General features: G+C 46.5%; 1 protein-coding gene across 7 annotated transcripts in view; it reads right to left on the bottom strand.

Annotated features, from left to right (window-relative positions):
- The window catches only part of IFT74 (intraflagellar transport 74), a 305,175-nt gene that overhangs the window by 14,270 nt on the left and 267,244 nt on the right, over positions 1-23,661 (bottom strand). For all 7 annotated transcript variants that reach the window (XM_033919374.1, XM_033919366.1, XM_033919348.1 and 4 more), the window contains one exon: positions 4,973-5,033. In XM_033919374.1, coding sequence (XP_033775265.1) covers positions 4,973-5,033 — 61 coding nt within the window. The remainder of the gene's footprint in view (positions 1-4,972; positions 5,034-23,661) is intronic.

Here is a 23,661-nt window from a genome sequence, read left to right as displayed (position 1 = left end):
AGACGTGCGAGGGGTGTGACATGGACTGTGGATGCCATGTGACCCAAGAGTATCATCATTTGTTTGGCCGAGATGGAATGTTGTGGAAGAACCTGCTGACATAGAGACTGAAGGGTCTGAAGACGATTGGATGGTAGGAATGCTCTCATGAGGAGTGTGTCCAGCATCGCTCCAATGAACTGAAGTCTCTGAGTGGGAATGAGATGAGACTTGGGTAGATTGATCTCGAATCCCAGTATTCGTAGAAACAGGATGGTTTGGTTGGTGGCCAGGAGAACTGCTTGAGTGGATGTGGCCTTGATTAACCAGTCGTCCAGGTAAGGGAATACCTGAAGGTGGTGAGAGCGTAGAAAAGCAGCTACCACAATAAGACATTTGGTGAACACCCTTGGAGAGGAAGCAAGACCGAAGGGCAGCACCTTGTATTGGTAATGACATTGATTGATCATGAAGCGGAGATACCGTCTTGAGGTTATATTGATCGGTATGTGAGTGTATGCCTCTTTGAGATCGAGGGAGCATAGCCAGTCGTCTTGATTGAGAAGAGGATAAAGAATGGCTAAGGAAAGCATTTTGAATTTTTCCTTTACCAGATGTTTGTTGAGATCGCGAAGATCCAGAATTGGTCTGAGATCTCCTGTTTTTTTGGGTACTAGAAAATAACGGGAGTAGAATCCCTGCCCCTTTTGATCTAGAGGAACTTCTTCTATAGCGTTCAGAAGGAGGAGGGATTGGACTTCCTGAATAAGGAGTGCAGATTGAGGACTGTTCAAAGCAGACTCTTTTGGCAGGCTTTGGGGCGGAAGAGTCTGAAAGTTGAGAGAGTAGCCGTGGCGGATGATGTTGAGGACCCATTGGTCCGAAGTGATAACTTCCCACCGGCTGAGGAACAGAGTGAGACGACCTCCTATAGGTTGAGGCAGGAGAGCAGATATAGGAGTACTGGCTATACTTTGGAGAATTAAGTCAAAAGGGCTGTGCCTTCTGCTGTGGAGATGGCTTCACAGGCTGCTGTTGTCTGGGAGGCTGACGTTGTTGCTGCCGCTGACGCCTGGGTTGCTGAGCTGTTGCTGGCAATGGGCGAGCTGTGAAGCGGCGTTGATAGGCTGACTGTTGTCTAAAAGGCCTTGCTGGGGGAGGCTTTTTCTTATTTTTAAGCAGGGTATCCCAGCATGTCTCATGAGCAGAGAGCTTTTGAGTAGTCGAGTCCATGGGTTCCCCAAAAAGCTCATCCCCTAGGCACGGGGCGTTGGCTAACCGATCTTGATGATTAACATCAAGTTCAGATACCCGAAGCCAGGCCAGGCGACGCATTGCCACAGACATTGCTGTCGCTCTGGAAGTAAGTTCGAAGGTGTCGTAAATGGACCTAACCATGAACTTACGCAGTTGAAACAGAGACGACAAGCAATGGTGAAAAGATTGTTGTTTCCGTTGGGGAAGGTACTTCTCAAATGAAGCCATGGTGGTAAGGAGATGTTTAAGGTAGAAAGAAAAATGAAAAGCATAATTACCAGCTCTATTTGCCAACATTGCATTTTGGTAGAGCCTCTTACCAAATTTGTCCATGGCTTTACCCTCTCTGCCAGGAGGTACAGAAGCATATACACTGGCTCCTGAAGATTTTTTAAGGGTGGATTCGACAAGTAAAGATTCGTGTGGAAGTTGAGGTTTGTCGAACCCAGGAATGGGAATTACTTTGTATAAAGAGTCTAATTTACGTGGGGCCCCTGGAACCGTTAAGGGAGTCTCCAAATTCTTGTAGAAAGTCTCCCTCAAGATGTCGTGAAGAGGGAGCTTCAAAAATTCCTTTGGAGGTTGGTCAAAGTCAAGGGCATCCAAAAAAGCTTTAGACTTTTTGGACTCAGCCTCCAAAGGAATAGACAAAGAGTCACACATATCTTTCAAAAAACTCGAGAAAGATGAAGTGTCATGCCTAGAGGACGGGTCATGTACAGCAGAATCCTCCTCATCTGAGGAACATTCTCCTTCAGAGAGAAAGGGTTCTTCTGAATCTCCCCACAGATCAGGATCCCTGACATGGGAAGAATGGTCCCGAGACTCTGGAGTAGATGGTTCTACATGTTGGGTTTTGCGCACCGACTTACCCGATCTCATCGATACCGAGCCAGGCGATGTAATCGGTGGCACCGGTGCTGAAGTCTGCACCGACTGATGTTGAGCTCTCGGCTCCGGTGCAAGGACTGGCATCGATACCGATGAGGTCGAGTGAAGCGGTACCGAAGGAGTGGATACCGACAGCACAGGCTGTTCCACTATCGGTACCGGCTCAGTGCGGACCGGCACCGGAAGGTTCGGTGCCAGGATAGCTGGAAGGAGCTGTTGTAATTGCTCCTTGAGCTGCACCTGGAGAATGGCCGTAATTCGGTCATCAAGGGATGGCACCGGTACCGCTTTTTTCTTCTGCGGTGCCGCTCGACGCCCCGGAGATGAGGAGCCTGATGTCGAGGGACTCACCTCGATAGGGGCGGAGCGCTTCCGCTGGCGCCTCACAGTCGGCAGGATTGGACTCACTGCACTCGAGACCGGAGGACGCTCCAGCGGGGAAGGCTTCTTAGCCGGCTTACCTGAATGCTGGGACGCCGGTGCGGTGTTGCGCGGCGTCGAAGAAGAGGGTGCCGACTGAACCGGTGCCGAAGCCAGAGTCGATGGAACGGGATCGGACATCTCGGCACCGAACAGTAATCGCTGTTGTATTTGGTGATTTTTTAATGTTCGTTTTTTAAGTGTGGCACAGCGGGTGCAGGTGGAGGCCTGATGCTCAGGACCCAAACACTGTAAGCACCAGTTGTGTGGGTCCTTGAGAGATATAGGCCGAGCACACCGCTGGCACTTTTTAAACCCTGGCTGAGGGGGCATGAACGTAAAGACGGCTTCAGCCAAATCGAAGGCCGAGGCCTCGATGGTGGCAGAAGGCCCCGCAGGGGAAAAGCCAAATTGACTAAAAAAGAAAAGTTTTTTTTTTTGTTTTTTTTTACACAAAAATTAAAGAAAAAGGAAACAGGCAAAAGCCAAAAAGGTTTACGCGAGCGGGAAGGCAAGTCAAAAAAATTTTCAACAGCCGTTGAAAAAACGCGTCTTCTTAGCTCCGCGGAAACTAAGAAACTGGGGACCGCGCGCCTCTGTCGGGCGGGAAGGCACTCGCGCGTGCGCGGTGCGGCATGCCAGAACTTTCCAAGTTCTTAGAGTGCAATCACTCTAAAATTGTCCGTACCGGGGCTCCGTCGGTGCCGTCACCCCCATCAGTCAAGAATATGCTGCCTGCTTGTCCTGGGATAAGAAGAGTAACAGCAACCAAACTTCACCCCCCTTTCCTACTCTACATAGGGCAAGCGAAACTAATGGGGGCAGAAAGGCACTCTGAGGCCCTGGACTCTTATGAGCCCCAAAGATGCCATACTACCCACTTCCCTCACCTAACCCCACTTATCATATCCGTAACTAAGTGCCAGAACCTTTCAAAACCCCCCCACCTCCCCTCCCCAGTCCCCCCTACCTCTCCCCCCAGTGGTACTCTCCACCCCGCTCCACCAGTATTCACCATTGCTCTCTCACATTGCTCTCTCTCGTACCTTGAGGGCGACGCCAGGGGTGACTCCGTGTACCTGGTTGCGAGAAAAGTATTATAGGGTGACCTTACACTCGTACACAGTTGTATTACAGTGGAGGTCTCCCTACACCACTGTGTCATAAATGTGGGATGGGGGACACACTCTGGGACATGCCTTTTGGTCCTGCCCCCTTATTCAGCGCTTTTGGAGGCATATAATCTCTTACATGTCCGGGTTAATTGGGAGAGCCTTGCACAGTACTCCTGCCTACTTTGTCTTGGATTTGCCAGAGGCTTTTGGCCATTTGCCTAGGGGGCATCAGGCTCTGTGTAGGAAGATGAGCTTATTGGCCAGGAAATGTATTCTTCAGTGCTGGACGGTCCCTGACCCTCCGGCGTTTTGACATTGGAGGAACCAGTTGCATCAGTTGGCCACCTGGGAGGCGCGAGACGCCGGAGGGGCTAGGAAGCGAAAGCTGCTGTTCTTGAATATCTGGGAGCCATATCTGCAAGCCTTGCATCCAAAGGGTCGCAGTGCGGTTTTAAGATGGGTGTCCTAATCTTGGCACTCTGTAGGACACCCATCTTAAAACCGCACTGCGACCCTTTGGATGCAAGGCTTGCAGATATGGCTCCCAGATATTCAAGAACAGCAGCTTTCGCTTCCTAGCCCCTCCGGCGTCTCGCGCCTCCCAGGTGGCCAACTGATGCAACTGGTTCCTCCAATGTCAAAATGCCGGAGGGTCAGGGACCGTCCAGCACTGAAGAATACATTTCCTGGCCAATAAGCTCATCTTCCTACACAGAGCCTGATGCCCCCTAGGCAAATGGCCAAAAGCCTCTGGCAAATCCAAGACAAAGTAGGCAGGAGTACTGTGCAAGGCTCTCCCAATTAACCCGGACATGTAAGAGATTATATGCCTCCAAAAGTGCTGAATAAGGGGGCAGGACCAAAAGGCATGTCCCAGAGTGTGTCCCCCATCCCACATTTATGACACAGTGGTGTAGGGAGACCTCCACTGTAATACAGCTGTGTACAAGTGTAAGGTCACCCTATAATACTTTTCTCGCAACCAAGTACACGGAGTCACCCCTGGCGTCGCCCTCAAGGTACGGGCTACATCCCAATGTCCCAAATTTTAGTGATTTGGAGTGAGAGAGAAGAGACTCTCGGACTCTCAAACAATGCTATAATTCTTTTAATGTATCCCATCCTTCAATCAGATTCAAAATTGAAGACAAACAGACAGAAAGAAAGAGAAAATGATTGGAACTGAGCATATCCTGACCTGGACATCTCAATTCTGATGTCAATATTCTATACAAAATGGGCCTTCAGATGTCTGAAAATCAAATTCAACCTAACTAATGCACCAAGGGAAAGATTTAGCAAAAGGATACATTCTTTCATTACAAAGTTATTTTGCTCATGGTGTTGCCATTTCCTTTCCAAATTTGTAAGCTGAAAGCACATAAAGCAAAATGTTAATACAGCCAAGAAACAAAACACTACACACCCTTTTACAAGTTAAAAAAATTCAAATGTTAAGTCTTATCAATTCCTAACATTCAATCAAACTGATAAGATTATAGTCAACACAAAGGGAAATTAATAGTGGTAAACAATGAATACATTTTTGTGTCATCTGGTGGGTCAGATATTTTAGATCTAACAAGACTACTGTATAAATCTTTGTGGATACTAAAAATAAAGGTATCTACAAAACTGAAGGGTTATTTTGGTAAGGCTGGTTTGTTTCATCTCTGAATGGTAGCAGCTTTTTATATATTATTGGCAGGCTGAAACCACTTACCGGATGTCTTTGCAAAAAGTCACAGAGTAGATTTTTTTAAAAGGAAAACATAGGTGATATGAGGGACATTTTCGAAAGGATGTCTATCCGACTTTGAAAGTTTTGAGAAAAACGTTAAAAAATTGGGTGAAGAAATGTCTATTTTTGAACCCGCAAGATGTCTATCTTTTTTTTAAAAAAATTTTAAAAATGGCCCAGCTATACGTTTTGTCTAATTTCTTTTCAAAATGGCCCGGTTAGATGTTTTGTCCAGCTAGATGTCTAATTTTTTTTGCCATTATCGGAAAAGAAAAAATAATAATAATAATATCCATTTGCATGAAGGAGGGGTATGTATTTTTAATGGACTGGAGGCACTGTTGTGAACTTCACATTAAGGGTGCCAGGAACACATCAAGTTTATTAGGTTTTTATATACTGCCTATCAAGGTTATCTAAGCGGTTTTACAATCAAGCATTTTCTCACCATAACCCTTATAACATTATATGGCGAGGCCTCCAAAACTCCCCCCAAACCTACTATACCACCCCCTAATAGTGCTTGCAGGTGACACCTATGTAGTAGTACAGTGGGTTTTTTGTGGGCTCACACTTTCTACCACAAGTGTACTAGTTAGAGTGGCCCACCAGGCTAATCCAGAGACTTGCTTGCAGCTCTACTAGGACTGGTCATAGAATCTTCAGCTGTCATATGTACTGTTTCATGCAGATATCTGGTGGTGGGAGGAGGTCAATGACAACTGGGGGAGTGTGTGGGGGCTATATTTTCATCCCTCCAGTAGTCATCCTGTCAGTTTGGATACCTTTTTGGCCCTTATTCATTTTAAGAACAGGTCTAGCCCAAAACACCCAAATTGTGCCCTGGACATTTTGTAAAATGTTTGTCGCTGTAAAACATCCAGTTGCTAAACCCACCCTAATCCTGCCCAAAACATGCCCCCTTAAGATTCAGATGCGCTGGAGACAACGACCAGAAAGACATCTAGAAAGTCAGTTTCAAAAATTCCTACTTGGATGTTTTGAATAATAACACGTCCAAATGGAGGTTTATGCCATTTTGGACGTCTATGTTTTCTTGAAAATGAGTCCTGATGTGCCTTTATATAACAGACTCCCTGATGCAACTCCAATAGCACACTCACCTTGAACTAAGATTTGGAAAGCTAAAGCACAGATTTACACCTACTTCAAAGGAATAAATATGTGCATATATTCTAAGTATATCATATAAAATATGAATGGACATTGCAATTCTGCTTCCATTCCACCTAAACTACACCTCCGGGAACACCTACTGTACATACATATAGTATAAAAGCAGACATACATTTTCTGTACTGTACATGTATATGGTCATACAATTTTATAAAGTAGTTCCATGTTCATTTTGAACACAGGAAGAAACATGTCTACAATTACCACCTAGTTGGAGCCTCCAACTAGAAAGTGCCAGACAAAAGTCATACTCTCACTTCTTACCAAAGTACTGGAACCAACTACAATAGACTCTCAGTAAACCAGCACCCATGGGGATTGGTAGATGCCGGATAAATGTAGTTTCTGGTTGCTTGATTTACTATTAAAAATAGGCCTAACTAATACTATAGCCCATACTATGTCATACCATAAACTGTCCTCTATACAAATAATGCCCTCATTACTTTTTAACTTTTAATTTATTGAAAATTTTTAAAAATTATTCAGCATACAAAGCATTAAAGACCTCTTTTATAAAGCCACGCTAGCGGCTGCTGTGCGAACAGCCCCGAAGCCCTTTAAATCTCTATGGGCTTCAGGGCCGTTAGTGCAGTGCAGTTGCTAGCATGGCTTTGTAAAAGAGGCCCTAAATAACAATAGTAACTGTTCCAGACAAACTACTGGACATGCGGTAGGCAAAGCATGGGCGTATTCAGGTGTGGTGTGCCATGTTTACACTTAATACCGCTGTTGACTTTACATGGTTGAAATATTATTCTGCTATATTTTATTAAATATATTAGTACACCATTTGGTTTAGAATATTTTTTTTTCTTATTTTCCTCCTCTAAACCTAGGTATGTCTTATGGTCAGGTGCATCTTATAGTGCGAAAAATACAGTAATTTCTTTGTGACAATTTTATGGACAGAGCTGCTAAACTGAGAAAGATTCACGTTTTCTCCTCTTTTACTGCTGCAGAATGATCTCCTGTTAATTCATTCAGGCTGCAAGCCATATGCATCATATGACATATCCGGACATCAGAGGCTCTTAGCTGTGCAGACAAAACTTCCTTACTTCCACAACTGAATTTCCTGCCTGATGCAAGAATCTGTGATAAGAGCAGAGCTGCAGTGTGAAGATTACAAAAATTCAGGTTAAATGTTGGCTCTGCTTCAATACTTTCAACATCAACAGGAAGTTAGTGTACATATTATTTTGATGGTAGTTTTCTCAAAATATCAGTTATCTTTGTGTTAAGCAGTTTCTTTAAACCACAGATCAATATGTTTACTTTACAACAAGAAAACTAAAGACTAAATTACTATGAGCTCCTTTTACTAAACCGTGGTAGAGCTTCTTATCGCAGGCCGGTGAGGTAAATGCTCCGATGCTCATTCAATGCCTACGAGAGTTGGGGCATTTACCTCGCTGGCCCATGGTAAGAAGCTCTACCACGGTTTAGAAAAAGCTAGCATATATTTTTTTCATTCACCTACTGGAAAATGCCTATCGCATCTGACCACATTTATTTAAAGAAATATGCAAAAGTGCTTAAAAAACAACTGAAGAACTTTCTTATGTTGATAAATTATATTGCATTCACACAAAATTATTACATATACCTTTCATTTTATAACTATCCCCCCCTTTTACAAACTGTAGTGGTTTTTAGTGTCGGTCACAGCTCTGACACTCATATAATTCCTATGAGCATTGGAGCTGTTACTGCCGTGGCCAGTGCTAAAAAACGGGCTATAGTTTTGTAGGGGGGATATTTTGTCTAAGACAAAATAAAATACATTTCAATTATAACAGGGATACATAATGATTTACAGGTTTTCAGATATCTTGAAATTTTTAAATATATTTTGGGGCTTCAACAGTTCCATATTTTTATGTCAAGCACTAAGAAGGGGATAAAAATGATTATAATGAAAGAGTTTTAGGTAGTTTCCCTGCTTTGTGTGGGTGTGTTGCTTAGGAGGGTATTTTTTTAAGGTACATTACTTCAACAATGATCTTAATTTGCCTCTCCATGCATGTTTATTTAAATAAATATGTATATTTATTTGATTTTTTTAGCCCATCCTCCCAAAAGAGCTCAGAACAGGTTGTAAATTAAGTACTCAAGCATTTTCCCCATCTGTCTTAGCAGGCTCACAACCTTTATGCTCCCTACCTGTGCCCAGTAGCCGTACCCATTGTTCCAACCTTGCTAGCCAAATCCTCTCGCATATCATCTGCGCTATACAGTCTCCGTACCGGACCTGATAAGTTTCCATCCCATGGTTTACCAATACTACCCCCACGTTACCCCGATAATCAGGGTCAATAACCCCTGCCGCTACCTCTATCGCCTTCCTCACTGCCAACCCTGACCGTGAGGCCAGTCTTAAGTAGGAGCCTGGGGGTGGTGAAACTTGGATGAGCGGGTACCAGCATATCTTGGGCAGCATACAGGTCATAACCCGCTGCCCGCTCATAGGCTCTAGTCGGGGCCCTGGCTCTGTCTGACAAAGGCGCCCATCTCACTGTAGGCTGCCAGCCTTTACGTAACCTCCTGGGGCGGTTCTGTTTCTTTTTGGGCCAAGTCCCAAATACCTGGCAAACATGCCCTTTAACTTTGTTGTTAAATTCTCCTGCCCGGGCCTCTCCTCCCCGGGTCCTTAATCAATCCTGCCCCAGTACTATAGGGTAGGGCAGACTATGCACTAGGGCGACTTGCAATGTCCTCTCTGCCCCTTCGATCTTTACCTTCACCCTGTGAACAGGATATTTTTTTGTGTCCCCATGCACACACCTATTTCCACCTCCTCAAGGCTTGTGCAGTCTGGATTATCCCCTTTAATCTTTTGCCACAGCTCCCTGGCCATAGCGCTCTGTTCTGCTCCGGTATCGATCAAGGCAGTCACTGGTCTACCCTTGATCCATACCTTCCGGAGATACTCCCCCTGAGCATTCCAACTCACCCTGCTAGTGATGGTGAAGTCTCCTTTCTGCCTGCACTCCCCCTGTTGATGTCCTTTTCCCCCACACTTAAAGCATCGAATCTCAGTGGATGGTGTAAACCTTCTCTGAGCAGTGCTCCCCTGGATTCTGGGCACCCTATTTTCCCTTGGTGTCATATCCTCAGGTGTGTGTGTTGGGGCGGGTGTGGGTGGGTGTTCTTTAAATGTAGGTCTTATATCTACCATACATTGGGCGCCAAAATATGTCTCCACACTTGCAACAGCTGTCCCATTATGTGCAACTGTGTCTCCATTAACTTGACAAAGTCCTTATGGTGACATTCCACTGCCTCTTGGCTGGCTTGCCACAGTCCTTGGTTGGTCCCCAAGACTCTCTTCAGCTTCTCGTTCTGCCGCTGCCGTTCAGCTGCCACTGCCGCCAATGCCGATGTCTCCATCTTGGATCTGCAGACACGCGGTACTGACGAGTCTGCGCCTGCGTGCTCCTTAACAGGGTGCACCGCCCTTCTTCCGGAACCTCCTGGTCCCCTCCGGTTCCTCAGGAACTCCTGGCACCGTCTGTGACTTGTCCTGGGACGTCGCTGTCGGTTGCCCGCCTGTGGAATCCTCCGCAGTTGAGTGCGCTGCTCCTCACCGGCTCCGGCCGCTGTGTTAAGCTGAAACAGGTTCTCAAGAATGGCATCCAGTTAATTAGTTTACCACATTCACACTGTGCTTGTCAAAACACACTTTTCCTCCAGGAACTCCACACAAAATTCCTCCAGGAATTTAACCAAAAGTATACAAAAAAAAAATTTTTGCATGCAGTATCCTTTTCCAGCCTTGAAAGGTAAATCAATCCCACACTGATACCACTTTGTCACCACCTATGTTCTGGCAGAGCTGTTTTTGGCAGCTAGGCAGTGACTTATAACTGACACTCCGGCGTGAGCCCCTTTGTAGTAGGGCTACCTTTCAAGCAGGATACCTCTAATTTATCACCTGGGTTAGATCTGGTGTGTTCTTGGTACAGAAACTTCAACAGTCAGAATGGCTTCAGTGGTAAATTATAGCTTTTATTAGACCCCTGGCCTTGGCAACCTCAGGCAAGCCCGGTTTCACCGGTGACATAAACTTTATATACAAAACAGGCACTTCTTTAAATCAGACATAATATGGCAAGCTCAGGACTTCATCAGAATAAATCATAGAATTAACAGTCTTCTTCACCAGAGTATCATAACTGAGAAGGGCATTTGCTATCAATCAAAAGTTCCTTCTGTTAATGCAGTACAGCTAGTCCCCCATCGGCTGTTACAAACGGGGACTGTATTCTCTCAACCTTCATACCTAGTCCTTAGCCAGCGTTTGGGTTAAGCCTCTGAAGCAGGAAGCACTCGTAGCCTCTCACTAGTTGATATGGAGAGCAATTAGCACTCTGCAAGCCTGCACGGAGGCTTGTAACCTGACATCAGGCAAACATAGGCTGTCCTTCTGTACAGCGTTTCACTCAGCTATATGCAGGCTTGTATATTCCCAAACCATATAAGCTCTGGTGCCTTATTTGATCCTAACATCAGGAAAAGTGCTGACAGTTTTCATGAATATTACCTTGGTCATAACTTCTCCTTGTGAGCAGGGAACAGCAGAGAAACAAAAAGGAGCAGAAATCTTCCCTTCCTTAACCTCACAGCCCTAAGCAATCTTCACTGGCTCAGCATGAGTTACACCCGGAGCATAGCCCTCATCAATTATCATAGGCTCAGGCACACAGTATGATAAAGCACAGTTACTTACCGTAACAGGTGTTATCCAGGGACAGCAGGCAGATATTCTTGACTGATGGGTGATGGCACCGACGGAGCCCCGGTACGGACAATTTTAGAGTGATTGCACTCTAAGAACTTGGAAAGTTCTAGTAGGCCGCACCGCGCATGCGCGAGTGCCTTCCCGCCCGACAGAGGCGCGCAGTCCCCAGTTAGGATAAGCCAGCTAAGAAGCCAACCCGGGGAGGTGGGTGGGACGCAAGAATATCTGCCTGCTGTCCCTGGATAACACCTGTTACGGTAAGTAACTGTGCTTTATCCCAAGACAAGCAGGCAGCATATTCTTGACTGATGGGTGACCTCCAAGCTAACAAAAAGAGGGATGGAGGGAAGGTTGGCCAGTGCCGCCAATGCCGAAGTGTCCATCCCGTCTGGAGAATGCATCCAGACAATAATGAGATGTAAAAGTATGAACTGAGGACCAAGTAGCAGCCTTGCAGATTTCCTCAATAGGAGTGGAATGGAGGAAAGCTACAGATGCTGCCATAGCTCGAACTTTATGGGCCGTGACAGAACCTTCCAGTGATAGTCCGGTCTGAGCATAACAGAATGAAATGCACGCTGCCAGCCAATTAGACAACGTACGTTTAGAAACAGGACGCCCCAATTTATTTGGATCAAAGGATAGAAAGAGTTGGGGAGATGATCTGTGGGGCTTAGTACGCTCTAAATAGTAAGCTAGAGCCCGCTTACAGTCCAAAGTATGCAGAGCCTGTTCTCCAGAATGAGAGTGAGGTTTCGGAAAGAAGACAGGCAGAACAATGGATTGGTTGAGATGGAATTCAGAGACAACCTTAGGGAGAAACTTTGGATGTGTACGCAGAACCACCTTGTCATGATGAAAGACTGTAAAAGGTGGATCCGCAACTAGTGCATGAAGCTCACTGACCCTCCTGGCAGAGGTAAGAGCAATATGGAAGAGCACTTTCCAAGAAAGGAACTTGAAAGGAGCTGTAGTCAAAGGTTCGAACGGAGGCTTCATTAAGGCGGAGAGAACCACATTGAGATCCCAGACTACAGGAGGGGCCTTAAGAGGTGGTTTCACATTGAAAAGACCCCGCCATGAATCTGGAAACCAAAGGATGAGCTGAGAGAAGTTTCCCATGAACTGGCTCATGAAAAGCAGCAATAGCACTGAGGTGGACTCTGATGGAAGTAGACTTGAGACCAGAGTCAGACAAAGAAAGAAGGCAATCCAACAAGGTCTCCACTGCCAGGGACGTAGGATTATGATGATGGAGAAGACACCAGGAAGAAAATCGTGTCCACTTCTGATGGTAACATTGCAGAGTGGCCGGTTTCCTGGAGGCATCCAGAATAGAACGAACGGGCTGAGATAACAGAGTATCACTCGAAGTCAGCCCGAGAGATACCAAGCTGTCAGGTGTAGAGACTGGAGGTTGGGATGCAGAAGGGTCTCCTGATGCTGTGTAAGTAGAGAAGGAAACAATGGAAGAAGAATAGGCTCCCTGGAACTGAGTTGAAGTAGAAGGGAGAACCAATGTTGCCTGGGCCACCGTGGGGCAATGAGAATCATGGTGGCTTGTTCCCTCTTGAGCTTGAACAAGGTTCGCAACATGAGAGGAAGCGGAGGGAAAGCATACAGGAACAGATTGGACCAATCCAGGAGAAATGCATCCGCTGCCAGACGGTGAGGAGTGTAGAGTCCGGAGCAGAAGAGGGGCAGCTGGTGATTGTGAGGAGCTGCAAAGAGGTCTATCTGAGGAGTGCCCCACCGAGTGAAGATGGATTGTAGAGTTAAAGGATCGAGTGTCCACTCGTGAGGTTGGAGAATTCTGCTGAGCTTGTCCGCTAAGGAATTCTGTTCCCTCTGAATGTAGATAGCTTTCAGGAATAGTTGGTGATCTGTGGCCCAAGCCCAAATCCTCTGGGCTTCCTGGCACAAGAGGCGAGAGCCTGTCCCACCCTGTTTGTTGATGTAGTACATCACAACTTGATTGTCTGTGCACAGCAGAAGGACCTGAGGAAAGAGAAGATGTTGGAAAGCCTTGAGGGCATAAAACATCGCTCTGAGTTCCAGGAAATTGATGTGATGCTTCATTTCCTGGGCTGTCCAAAGTCCTTGAGTTTGGAATTCGTTCAAATGAGCTCCCCAGGCATAAGGGGAGGCGTCGGTGGTGATGACAAGTTGATGAGGAGGTAGATGGAACAGAAGACCTCTGGAGAGATTTGAGGATATTAACCACCATTGTAGAGACTGACAAAGAGATGATGTCACAGATATGTGTCGTGAGCACGGATCCGTCGCTTGGGACCACTGGGTAGCTAGGGTCCATTGAGGAGTGCGCAGGTGAAGACGTGCGAAGGGTGTGACATGAACTGTGGAGGCCATGTGACCCAAGAGTATCATCATTTGCTTAGCAGAGATGGAACTGTGCAGAAGTAGCTGCTGACATAGAGATTGAAGAGTTTGGAGACGGATGGACGGCAGGAATGCTCTCATGAGGACTGTGTCCAGCACCGCTCCAATGAATTGAAGTCTCTGAGTGGGGATGAGATGAAATTTGGGTAGATTGATCTCGAACCCCAGAAGTTGTAGAAATAGGATGGTTTGGTTGGTGGCCAGGAGTACTGTCTGAGATGAATTAGCCTTGATTAACCAATCGTCCAGGTAAGGAAAGATCTGAAGGTGGTGAGAGCGTAGAAAGGCAGCCACCACAATCAGACATTTGGTGAACACTCTTGGAGAGGAGGCAAGACCGAAGGGCAGCACCTTGTATTGGTAATGACAATGATTGATCATGAAGCGGAGGTACTGTCTGGAGGCCAAATTGACCGGTATGTGAGTGTATGCCTCTTTGAGATCGAGGGAGCATAGCCAGTCGCCTTGATTGAGAAGAGGGTAGAGAGTGGCCAGAGAAAGCATCCTGAATTTTTCTTTGACCAAGCATTTGTTGAGATCGCGAAGATCTAAAATGGGTCTGAGATCTCCTGTTTTTTGGGGGACTAGAAAGTAACGGGAGTAGAATCCCTGCCCCTTTTGATCTAGAGGAACTTCCTCTATGGCGTTCAGAAGGAGGAGGGATTGAACCTCCTGAAGAAGGAGGGAAGACTGAGGAGTGTTCAAAGCAGACTCTCTTGGCAGACTTTGGGCAGGAAGTGTCTGAAAGTTGAGAGAGTAGCCGTGGCGGATGATGTTGAGGACCCATTGATCCGAGGTGATGATCTCCCAACGGCTGAGGAAAGAAGTAAGACGGCCACCTATAGGTTGAGGTAGGTGGGCAGATGGTAGGTAGCTGGCTATGCCCTGGAGAACTAAGTCAAAAGGGCTGTGTGGAATTTTGCTGTGGAGGTGACTTCGCAGGTTGCTGCTGTGGTGGCCTAGTGGTCTGTCGTTGTTGCTGACGTTGGCGCCTAGGTTGTTGGGCAGCTGATGGCAAGGGACAGGCCACATAACGGCGTTGATAGGCCGACTGCTGTCTGAAAGGTCGCGCTGGTGGAGTCTTCTTTTTTGTTTTTAGCAGAGTATCCCATCTAGTCTCATGGGCGGAGAGCTTTTGGGTGGTAGAGTCCATGGATTCCCCAAAGAGTTCATCCCCCAGGCATGGTGCATTGGCCAACCGATCTTGATGGTTGACATCAAGCTCCGACACTCTGAGCCAAGCAAGGCGGCGCATAGCCACAGACATGGCCGTTGCTCTGGTAGTTAGTTCGAATGTGTCATATATTGAGTGAACCATAAACTTACGGAGTTGGAAGAGAGATGACGAGCAGTGGTGAAAAGCCTGTCGTTTTCGTTCAGGAAGGTACTTTTCAAATGAAGCCATGGTGGTAAGAAGATGCTTAAGATAGAAAGAAAAATGAAAAGCATAATTACCAGATCTGTTAGCTAGCATTGCATTCTGGTATAACCGTTTACCAAACTTATCCATGGCTTTACCTTCTCTGCCAGGAGGGACAGAAGCGTATACACTAGCTCCGGCAGACTTTTTGAGCGTAGATTCCACAAAAAGGGATTCATGTGGAAGCTGCGGCTTATCAAATCCAGGGATAGGAATCACTTTGTATAAAGAATCCAATTTACGAGGAGCTCCTGGGATGGTCAAGGGAGTCTCCAGGTTTTTATAAAAGGTTTCCCTCAAGATGTCATGGAGGGGTGGTTTGAGAAATTCCTTTTGAGGCTGGTCAAAATCCAATGCATCAAGGAAGGCTTTGGATTTTTTAGACTCAGCCTCCAAAGGAATAGACAGAGATTCGCACATATCTTTCAGGAAGGAAGTGAAAGATGTAGAATCTTGTTTGGAGGATGGATCAGGGGCAGCAGGATCATCCTCATCCAAGGAACACTCACCCTCAGAAAGAAAAGGCTCTTCGGAGTCACCCCACAGATCAGGGTCCCTAATATGGGAGCTACGGTCTTGAGACTCCGGAGTGGAGGGTTCCAGGTGTCGGGTTTTGCGTGCCGACTTACCTGACCTCATAGACACGGTACCGGGAGATGTTACAGGCTGCATGGGTGCCGAAGTCTGAACAGCCTGGTGTTGCGCTCTCAGTTCCGGTGCGAGGACTGGCATCAAGACCGATGAAGCGGAGTGGACCGGTACCGACAAAGTGGACGCAGTCAAAAGAGGCTGCTCCACTGCCGGTACCGGTGGCTCAGACCAGACCGGGACTGGAAGGCTTGGTGCCAAGAGAGCAGGAAGGAGCTGTTGTAACTGCTCCTTTAGCTGCACCTGCAGGACGGCTGCAATGCGTTCGTCCAGAGAAGGCACCGGTACCGCCTTTTTCTTCTGCGGTACCTGCGGTGCCGCTCGACGCCCCGAAGATGAGGAGCCCAAGGTTGAGGGACTCACCTCAATACGGGCGGAGCGCTTCCGCGGGTGCCTCGCGGTCGGCAGGACTGGGCTCGCTGCTATCGAGACCGGAGGACGCTCCAGCGGGGATGGCTTCTTAGCCGGCTTACCTGGGTGTTGCGGTGTCGTGCGGCGTCGACGAAGTGGGTGCCGACTGAGTTGGGGCCGGTGTCGATGCCGCCGGGTCAGACATGTCGGCACCGAAAAGCAACCGTTTCTGGATTTGTCGGTTTTTTAATGTACGTTTTTTCAAAGTGGCACAGCAGGTGCAGGTGGAAGCCTGATGCTCTGGACCTAGGCACTGTAAGCACCAGTTGTGCAGGTCCATAAGAGAGATAGGCCGTGCACACCGCTGGCACTTCTTAAACCCTGGCTGGGGGGGCATGAAAGTAAAAACGGCTTCTGCCAAATCGAAGGCCGAGGCCTCGATGGTGGCAGCAGGCCCCGCCGGGGCAAAACCGACTAAAGAAAAGAAAAAAGAAAGTAATAATTTTTTTTTTTAAAGAAAATAATAAAAGAAAAAAAGGAAATACAATTTCCTAACAGATTTCGTGAGCGGGAAGGCGTCAGGAAAAAATCTTTTCAACAGCCGTTGAAAAGTGCGACTTCTTAGCTCCGCGGAAACTAAGAAACCGGGGACCGCGCGCCTCTGTCGGGCGGGAAGGCACTCGCGCATGCGCGGTGCGGCCTACTAGAACTTTCCAAGTTCTTAGAGTGCAATCACTCTAAAATTGTCCGTACCGGGGCTCCGTCGGTGCTGTCACCCATCAGTCAATAATATGCTGCCTGCTTGTCCTGGGATAAAGGCAAGTTTCCAACCTGTTCCTCGTTCATGTCCCAGTCCCTTTCAGCAAGTAGCTCTGGCTGCTTCCAAGCTAGTTCAGCTTCATGCTGGGATTCTGGCTCCTGCTCTGCTTCTGTCCCGGGGAATCTGCTGGTTCCTTTCTGCCACATTCTTGCTGCTTCCCTAAGCTCATTACAGAGCCACCGTTTAAGCAGAGGGAAGAAACCACTCCCCTTTAGCTGCAGGGGGGTAAGTTTCCTTCCCTCTGCTTGAATTGCTCTCAAGGCACCCTGCTGTGCTGCTTTCTGCTTCCCAGCACCTGGAAAACAGCAAGGTAAAACTTTACTGCCTGGTTTCTGGACAGTCTCAGGGAAGTCACAGCTTTCCTGTTCTACTTCCATTCTGTCTCAGAGTCCACCGGATAGTCAGCTGATCTACACCCCCGAGTTCTGACTTGGTTCGCCCTTCTGCATCGGGCTTGTAATTCCTACCAAATCTCTCTGTGACAAGACTCGGGGTTACAGGATTGTCACAAGGCACAATTTTCAAGTTGTGATTAATATTTTTATGGGGATGGGGGGGTCAGTGATCACTGGGGTAGTGTGTGGGGTCTGTATTATGTGTTTGCAGTGCTTATCTGGTCACTTTAGGTGGGTTTTTGTGACTTAGACCATGTTTTAAATGTCCAAGTTCCGTCGATCCTGTGCTTTCGGTTATACATGCAGTACAACTAAGTTTAAGCCTGCCCATGTCCTGTCCAAATCCTGCCCTCAACACTCCTCCTGACAAGCCCCATTTAGCTATGGTCATTCAGCGGCACTATGAAGGCCTAGGTCGTTTATAAATACGTCCAAAACCTGGTTTTATTATCGGCACTTGGACGTTTTTGATTGATGATCGTCCAAGTGCCGACTTAGGCTGGTTTTTGGTCATTTTTCTCTTTCGATTAAGAGCCCCATAGAACATAGAAACACCCTCACCTACTTTTGAATAAGTAATCACAAACTAAAAATAGGAATAGTAGACAAAAGTTGAACTGAGCCACCAAGAAGCCAGACTCTGCATCACAATGCAACACCACAGAAACAGTGACACATCTAATCTAATCTGAGATTTCTGAGTCACACTAAGTTCAAGGCGATTTCCGATGCTATTTATATGGATACAATAAAAAAATAGTAATACAAAAAGCTCTTAGAAGTACACAATAATATAGATGTGAGAGGGTAATACAATAGAAGAGTTAATACTGTACTGTATGTAAGGGAAGCTTATATAATGGAAGTCCCTACTGTGCAATTTCTTTTTTTTTTTTTTAAATCTTTATTCATTTTCAAAAATTACAAGTGTACAACAATCATTCATAAATATCTTAATTAATCACTTGACATTCTTATTTGTAATATTCCAAATAGATAATTATATAAGAAGCCCACCCCTCCCACCCATATACTAATAAATAACAATTATCAATTATTATCCTTCATAATCCCACCCCCTTATCTTGTCCAATATTTAGGTGTTTAAGATGTCTGATCATCGGAATAAATCGTCAATGGCCCCCAAATCTTTTTAAACTTATTATAATTGCCTTGTTGTAGAGCAAATACCCTTTCCATTTTATAAATATGACACACTGAATTCCACCAAAAAGTATAATTCAATTTAGTATAATCTTTCTGTGCAATTTCTACAGAGACACATGTCCCCTAATACTAGTCAAAATATAAAGATAGCAAATGTAAATTTGAAAAAAACCCAATCACTTTACAAATAGAAATAAAACAAAAAATGGAAAATAAGAAAATACAATTTTATTGAACTAATTCATTTTTTAATTAGTTTTCAGAGGCCAAATACTCCTTCTTCAGGTCAGCACAGTATACTTTTGTTATTATGATATCCTGTCCTGACTTGAGGAAGGGGGTTTTGGTCTCCAAATGTTAGTAAAAATATATTTAAATTAGTCCTTTAAATCCATTTTCTATTTATAAATGTTTATCAATATGGCTACAATACTACTTTATTCTAAAACAACCCCCCCCCATTTTTTTTCTACCTTTTGTTGCTTCTGCTTTAATCATCTTCTCTTCACTGCCTTCTTTCCATCCAGCATCTGTCCTCTCGCTTCCCTTCCATGCAGCATCTGCCATCTTTCTCTCTCTGCCCCCTCCATCCACTGTTCGCCCTTTAGCTCAATTTCATCCACAGTATACTCTTCTCCCCCTTCCATAAACTGTCTATCCTGTGCCCCCTCTTTCCTTTGTACATGATTCATTTTAGCTTCACCCCTCTTCATTTTTTTCTCTGTCTCAACCTCCTCCGCTATGCTCTGGCATCTCTCTCTTCTCCTTTCTTTCTTTCCTTCCTTCATTCCCACCCCACAGTCTGGCATCTTTCTCCTTCCCTTCATTACCTAAATGCCTGCAGAATCTAATGGGGGAGGAATTAACAGGTGACAAGGCAGGTCAGGTCAAAAGAAGTACAGAACAGAAAAGTATAGAATGTGGGAATGGAATAGGTATGGTGGTGGATATTAAACATCCTATCCCAAAACAAAAGTCAAACTATGCACTGAGAAAAATAAATTAGGGATAAACCAAAGACAAAAATGAGAGAAGGGAAAATAATTAAAAAAGCGAGGATGGTCTGAGAGAAAAAGCACAGTTACTTACCGTAACAGGTGTTATCCAGGGACAGCAGGCAGATATTCTTGACTGATGGGTGACGGCACCGACGGAGCCCCGGTACGGACAATTTTAGAGTGATTGCACTCTAAGAACTTGGAAAGATCTGGTAGGCCGCACCGCGCACGCGCGAGTGCCTTCCCGCTCGACAAAGGCGCGCGGTCCCCAGTTAGGATAAGCCAGCTAAGAAGCCAACCCGGGGAGGTGGGAGGGACGCAAGAATATCTGCCTGCTGTCCCTGGATAACACCTGTTACGGTAAGTAACTGTGCTTTATCCCAGGACAAGCAGGCAGCATATTCTTGACTGATGGGTGACCTCCAAGCTAACAAAAAGAGGGATGGAGGGAAGGTTGGCCATTAGGAAAACAAATTTTGCAAAACAGATTGGCCGAAGTGTCCATCCCGTCTGGAGAATGCATCCAGACAATAATGAGATGTAAAAGTATGAACTGAGGACCAAGTAGCAGCCTTGCAGATTTCCTCAATAGGAGTGGAACGGAGGAAAGCTACCGATGCTGCCATAGCTCGGACTCTATGGGCCGTGACAGAACCTTCCAGTGTCAGTCCGGTCTGAGCATAACAGAATGAAATGCACGCTGCCAGCCAATTAGACAACGTACGTTTAGAAACAGGACGTCCCAATTTATTCGGATCAAAGGACAGAAAGAGTTGAGGGAATGATCTGTGGGGCTTAGTACGGTCTAGATCACAGGTGTCAAAGTCGGTCCTCGAGGGCCAGAATCCAGTCGGGTTTTCAGGATTTCCCCAATGAATCTGCATGAGATCTATTTGCATGCACTGCCTTCAATGCATATTCATTGGGGAAATCCAGAAAATCCGACTGGATTCCGGCCCTCGAGGAGGGACTTTGACACCCCTGGTCTAGATAGTAAGCCAGAGCCCGCTTACAGTCCAAAGTATGCAGAGCCTGTTCTCCAGAATGTGAGTGAGGTTTCGGAAAGAAGACAGGCAGAACAATGGATTGGTTGAGATGGAATTCAGAGACAACCTTAGGGAGAAACTTTGGATGTGTACGCAGAACCACCTTGTCATGATGGAAGATTGTAAAAGGTGGATCCGCAACTAGTGCATGTAGCTCACTGACCCTCCTGGCAGAGGTAAGAGCAATAAGGAAAAGTACCTTCCAAGTAAGGAACTTGAAAGAAGCGGTAGCCAAAGGTTCAAATGGAGGCTTCATTAAAGCGGAAAGAACTACATTGAGATCCCAGATAACAGGAGGGGCTTTAAGAGGTGGTTTCACATTAAAAAGACCCCGCATGAACCTGGACACCAAGGGATGAGCTGAGAGGAGTTTTCCATGGACTGGCTCATGAAAAGCCGCAATAGTACTGAGGTGGACTCTGATTGAAGTAGACTTGAGGCCAGAGTCGGACAAAGAAAGAAGATAATCCAACAAGGTCTCCACTGCAAGGCAAGTGGGATCATGATGATGAAGAAGACACCAGGAAGAAAAACGTGTCCACTTCTGATGGTAACATTGCAGAGTGGCCGGTTTCCTGGAGGCATCCAGAATTGAACGAACAGGCTGAGACAAAAGTGTATCATGAGAAGTCAGCCCGAGAGATACCAAGCTGTCAGGTGCAGAGACTGGAGGTTGGGATGTAGAAGGGTCTCCTGATGCTGTGTAAGCAGAGAAGGAAACAGTGGAAGAAGAAAAGGTTCCCTGGAACTGAGTTGAAGTAGAAGGGAGAACCAATGTTGCCTGGGCCACCTCGGAGCAATCAGAATCATGGTGGCTCGTTCCCTCTTGAGCTTGAACAAGGTTCTCAACATGAGAGGCAGAGGAGGGAAAGCGTACAGGAACAGATTGGACTAGTCGAGAAGAAATGCATCCGCTGCCAGACGGTGAGGAGAGTAGAGTCTGGAGCAGAATAGGGGCAGCTGGTGATTGTGAGGAGCTGCAAAGAGGTCTATCTGAGGAGTGCCCCATTGGGCGAAGATGGACTGTAGAGTGAAAGGATCGAGTGTCCACTCGTGAGGCTGGAGAATTCTGCTGAGCTTGTCCGCTAAGGAATTCTTTTCTCCCTGAATGTAGATAGCTTTCAGGAATAGATGGTGATTTATGGCCAAGTCCAGATCTTCTGGGCTTCCTGGCACAAGAGGCGAGAGCCCGTTCCACCCTGCTTGTTGATGTAGTACATCGCAACTTGATTGTCTGTGCACAGCAGGAGAACTTGAGGGAAGAGAAGATGTTGGAAAGCCTTGAGGGCATAAAACATCGCTCTGAGTTCCAGGAAATTGATGTGATGCTTCTTTTCCTGGGCTGTCCAAAGTCCTTGAGTTTGGAACTCGTTCAAATGGGCTCCCCAGGCATAAGGGGAGGCGTCGGTGGTGATGACTAGTTGATGAGGAGGTAGATGGAGCAGAAGACCTCTGGATAGATTTGAGGATATCAACCACCATTGTAGAGACTGACGAAGAGATGATGTGACAGATATGTGACGTGAGCAAGGATCCATCGCTTGGGACCACTGGGTAGCTAGGGTCCATTGAGGAGTGCGCAGGTGAAGACGTGCGAAGGGTGTGACATCAACTGTGGAAACTATGTGACCCAAGAGTATCATCATTTGCTTGGCAGAGATGGAACGTTGTAGAAGCACCTGCTGACACAGAGATTGAAGCGTTTGAAGACGGTTGGATGGCAGGAACGCTCTCATGAGGACTGTGTCCAAGACAGCTCCGATGAATTGAAGTCTCTGAGTGGGGATGAGATGAGATTTGGGTAGGTTGATCTCGAACCCCAGAAGTTGAAGAAACATGATGGTTTGGTTGGTGGCCAGGAGAACAGTCTGAGATGAATTGGCCTTGATTAACCAATCGTCCAGGTAAGGAAAGACCTGAAGGTGGTGAGATCGTAGAAAGGCAGCCACCACAATCAGACATTTGGTGAACACTCTTGGAGAGGAGGCAAGACCGAAGGGCAGCACCTTGTATTGGTAATGACGACGATTGATCATGAAGCGTAGGTACTGTCTGGAAGCCAGATTGATCGGTATATGAGTGTATGCTTCTTTGAGATCGAGGGAACATAGCCAGTCGCCTTGATTGAGAAGAGGGTAAAGAGTGGCCAGAGAAAGCATTTTGAATTTCTCTTTGACCAAGCATTTGTTTAGATCGCGAAGATCTAGAATGGGTCTTAGATCTCCTGTCTTTTTGGGGACTAGAAAATAACGGGAGTAGAATCCCTGCCCTCTCTGATCTAGAGGAACTTCCTCTATAGCGTTCAGAAGGAGGAGGGATTGAACTTCTTGAAGAAGGAGGGAAGACCGAGGAGTGTTGAAAGCAGACTCTCTTGGTAGACTTTGGGCAGGAGGTGTCTGAAAGTTGAGAGAGTAGCCGTGGCGGATGATGTTGAGGACCCACAGATCCGAGGTGATGATTTCCCAACGGCTTATGAAATGTATAAGGCGTCCTCCTATGGGCTGTGGAAGATGAGTAGAAGGAGGAAGATAGGCTATGTCCAGGAGAACCAAGTCAAAAGGGCTGAGTTGACTTTTGAGAAGGAGGAGGTTTCACTTGCTGTTGCTGCTGGGCAGGTCGAGCAGGTTGCCTCTGTTGCTGCCTCTGACGCCTGGGTTGTTGCTGTGTTTGAGATAAGGGACGAGCCACAAACCTTCGTTGGTAGGCCGATTGTTGACGAAAAGGCCTAGAAGGTGGGGTCTTCTTCTTTGTCTTAAGGAGAGTATCCCATCGAGTTTCATGAGCTGAGAGTTTCTGAGTAGTAGAGTCCATGGATTCTCCGAACAGCTCATCTCCTAAGCAAGGTGCATTGGCCAGTCGATCTTGGTGATTGACATCGAGTTCGGACACTCTGAGCCAGGCCAGTCGTCGCATAGCCACTGACATAGCCGTGGCTCTAGAGGTCAGCTCAAAAGTGTCATAAATTGATCTGACCATGAACTTGCGCAGTTGCAAGAGCGATGAAGAAGCTTGGCGAAAGGCTGGTTTCTTACGGTCAGGGAGATATTTCTCAAAAGATGACAAAGTTTGAAT

The sequence above is a fragment of the Geotrypetes seraphini genome, chromosome 1, assembly GCF_902459505.1.
Source record: "Geotrypetes seraphini chromosome 1, aGeoSer1.1, whole genome shotgun sequence".
Lineage (NCBI taxonomy): Eukaryota > Metazoa > Chordata > Amphibia > Gymnophiona > Dermophiidae > Geotrypetes > Geotrypetes seraphini.
Note: the sequence above shows the minus strand (reverse complement) of the source record. Positions and strands in the feature narration are given on the sequence as shown.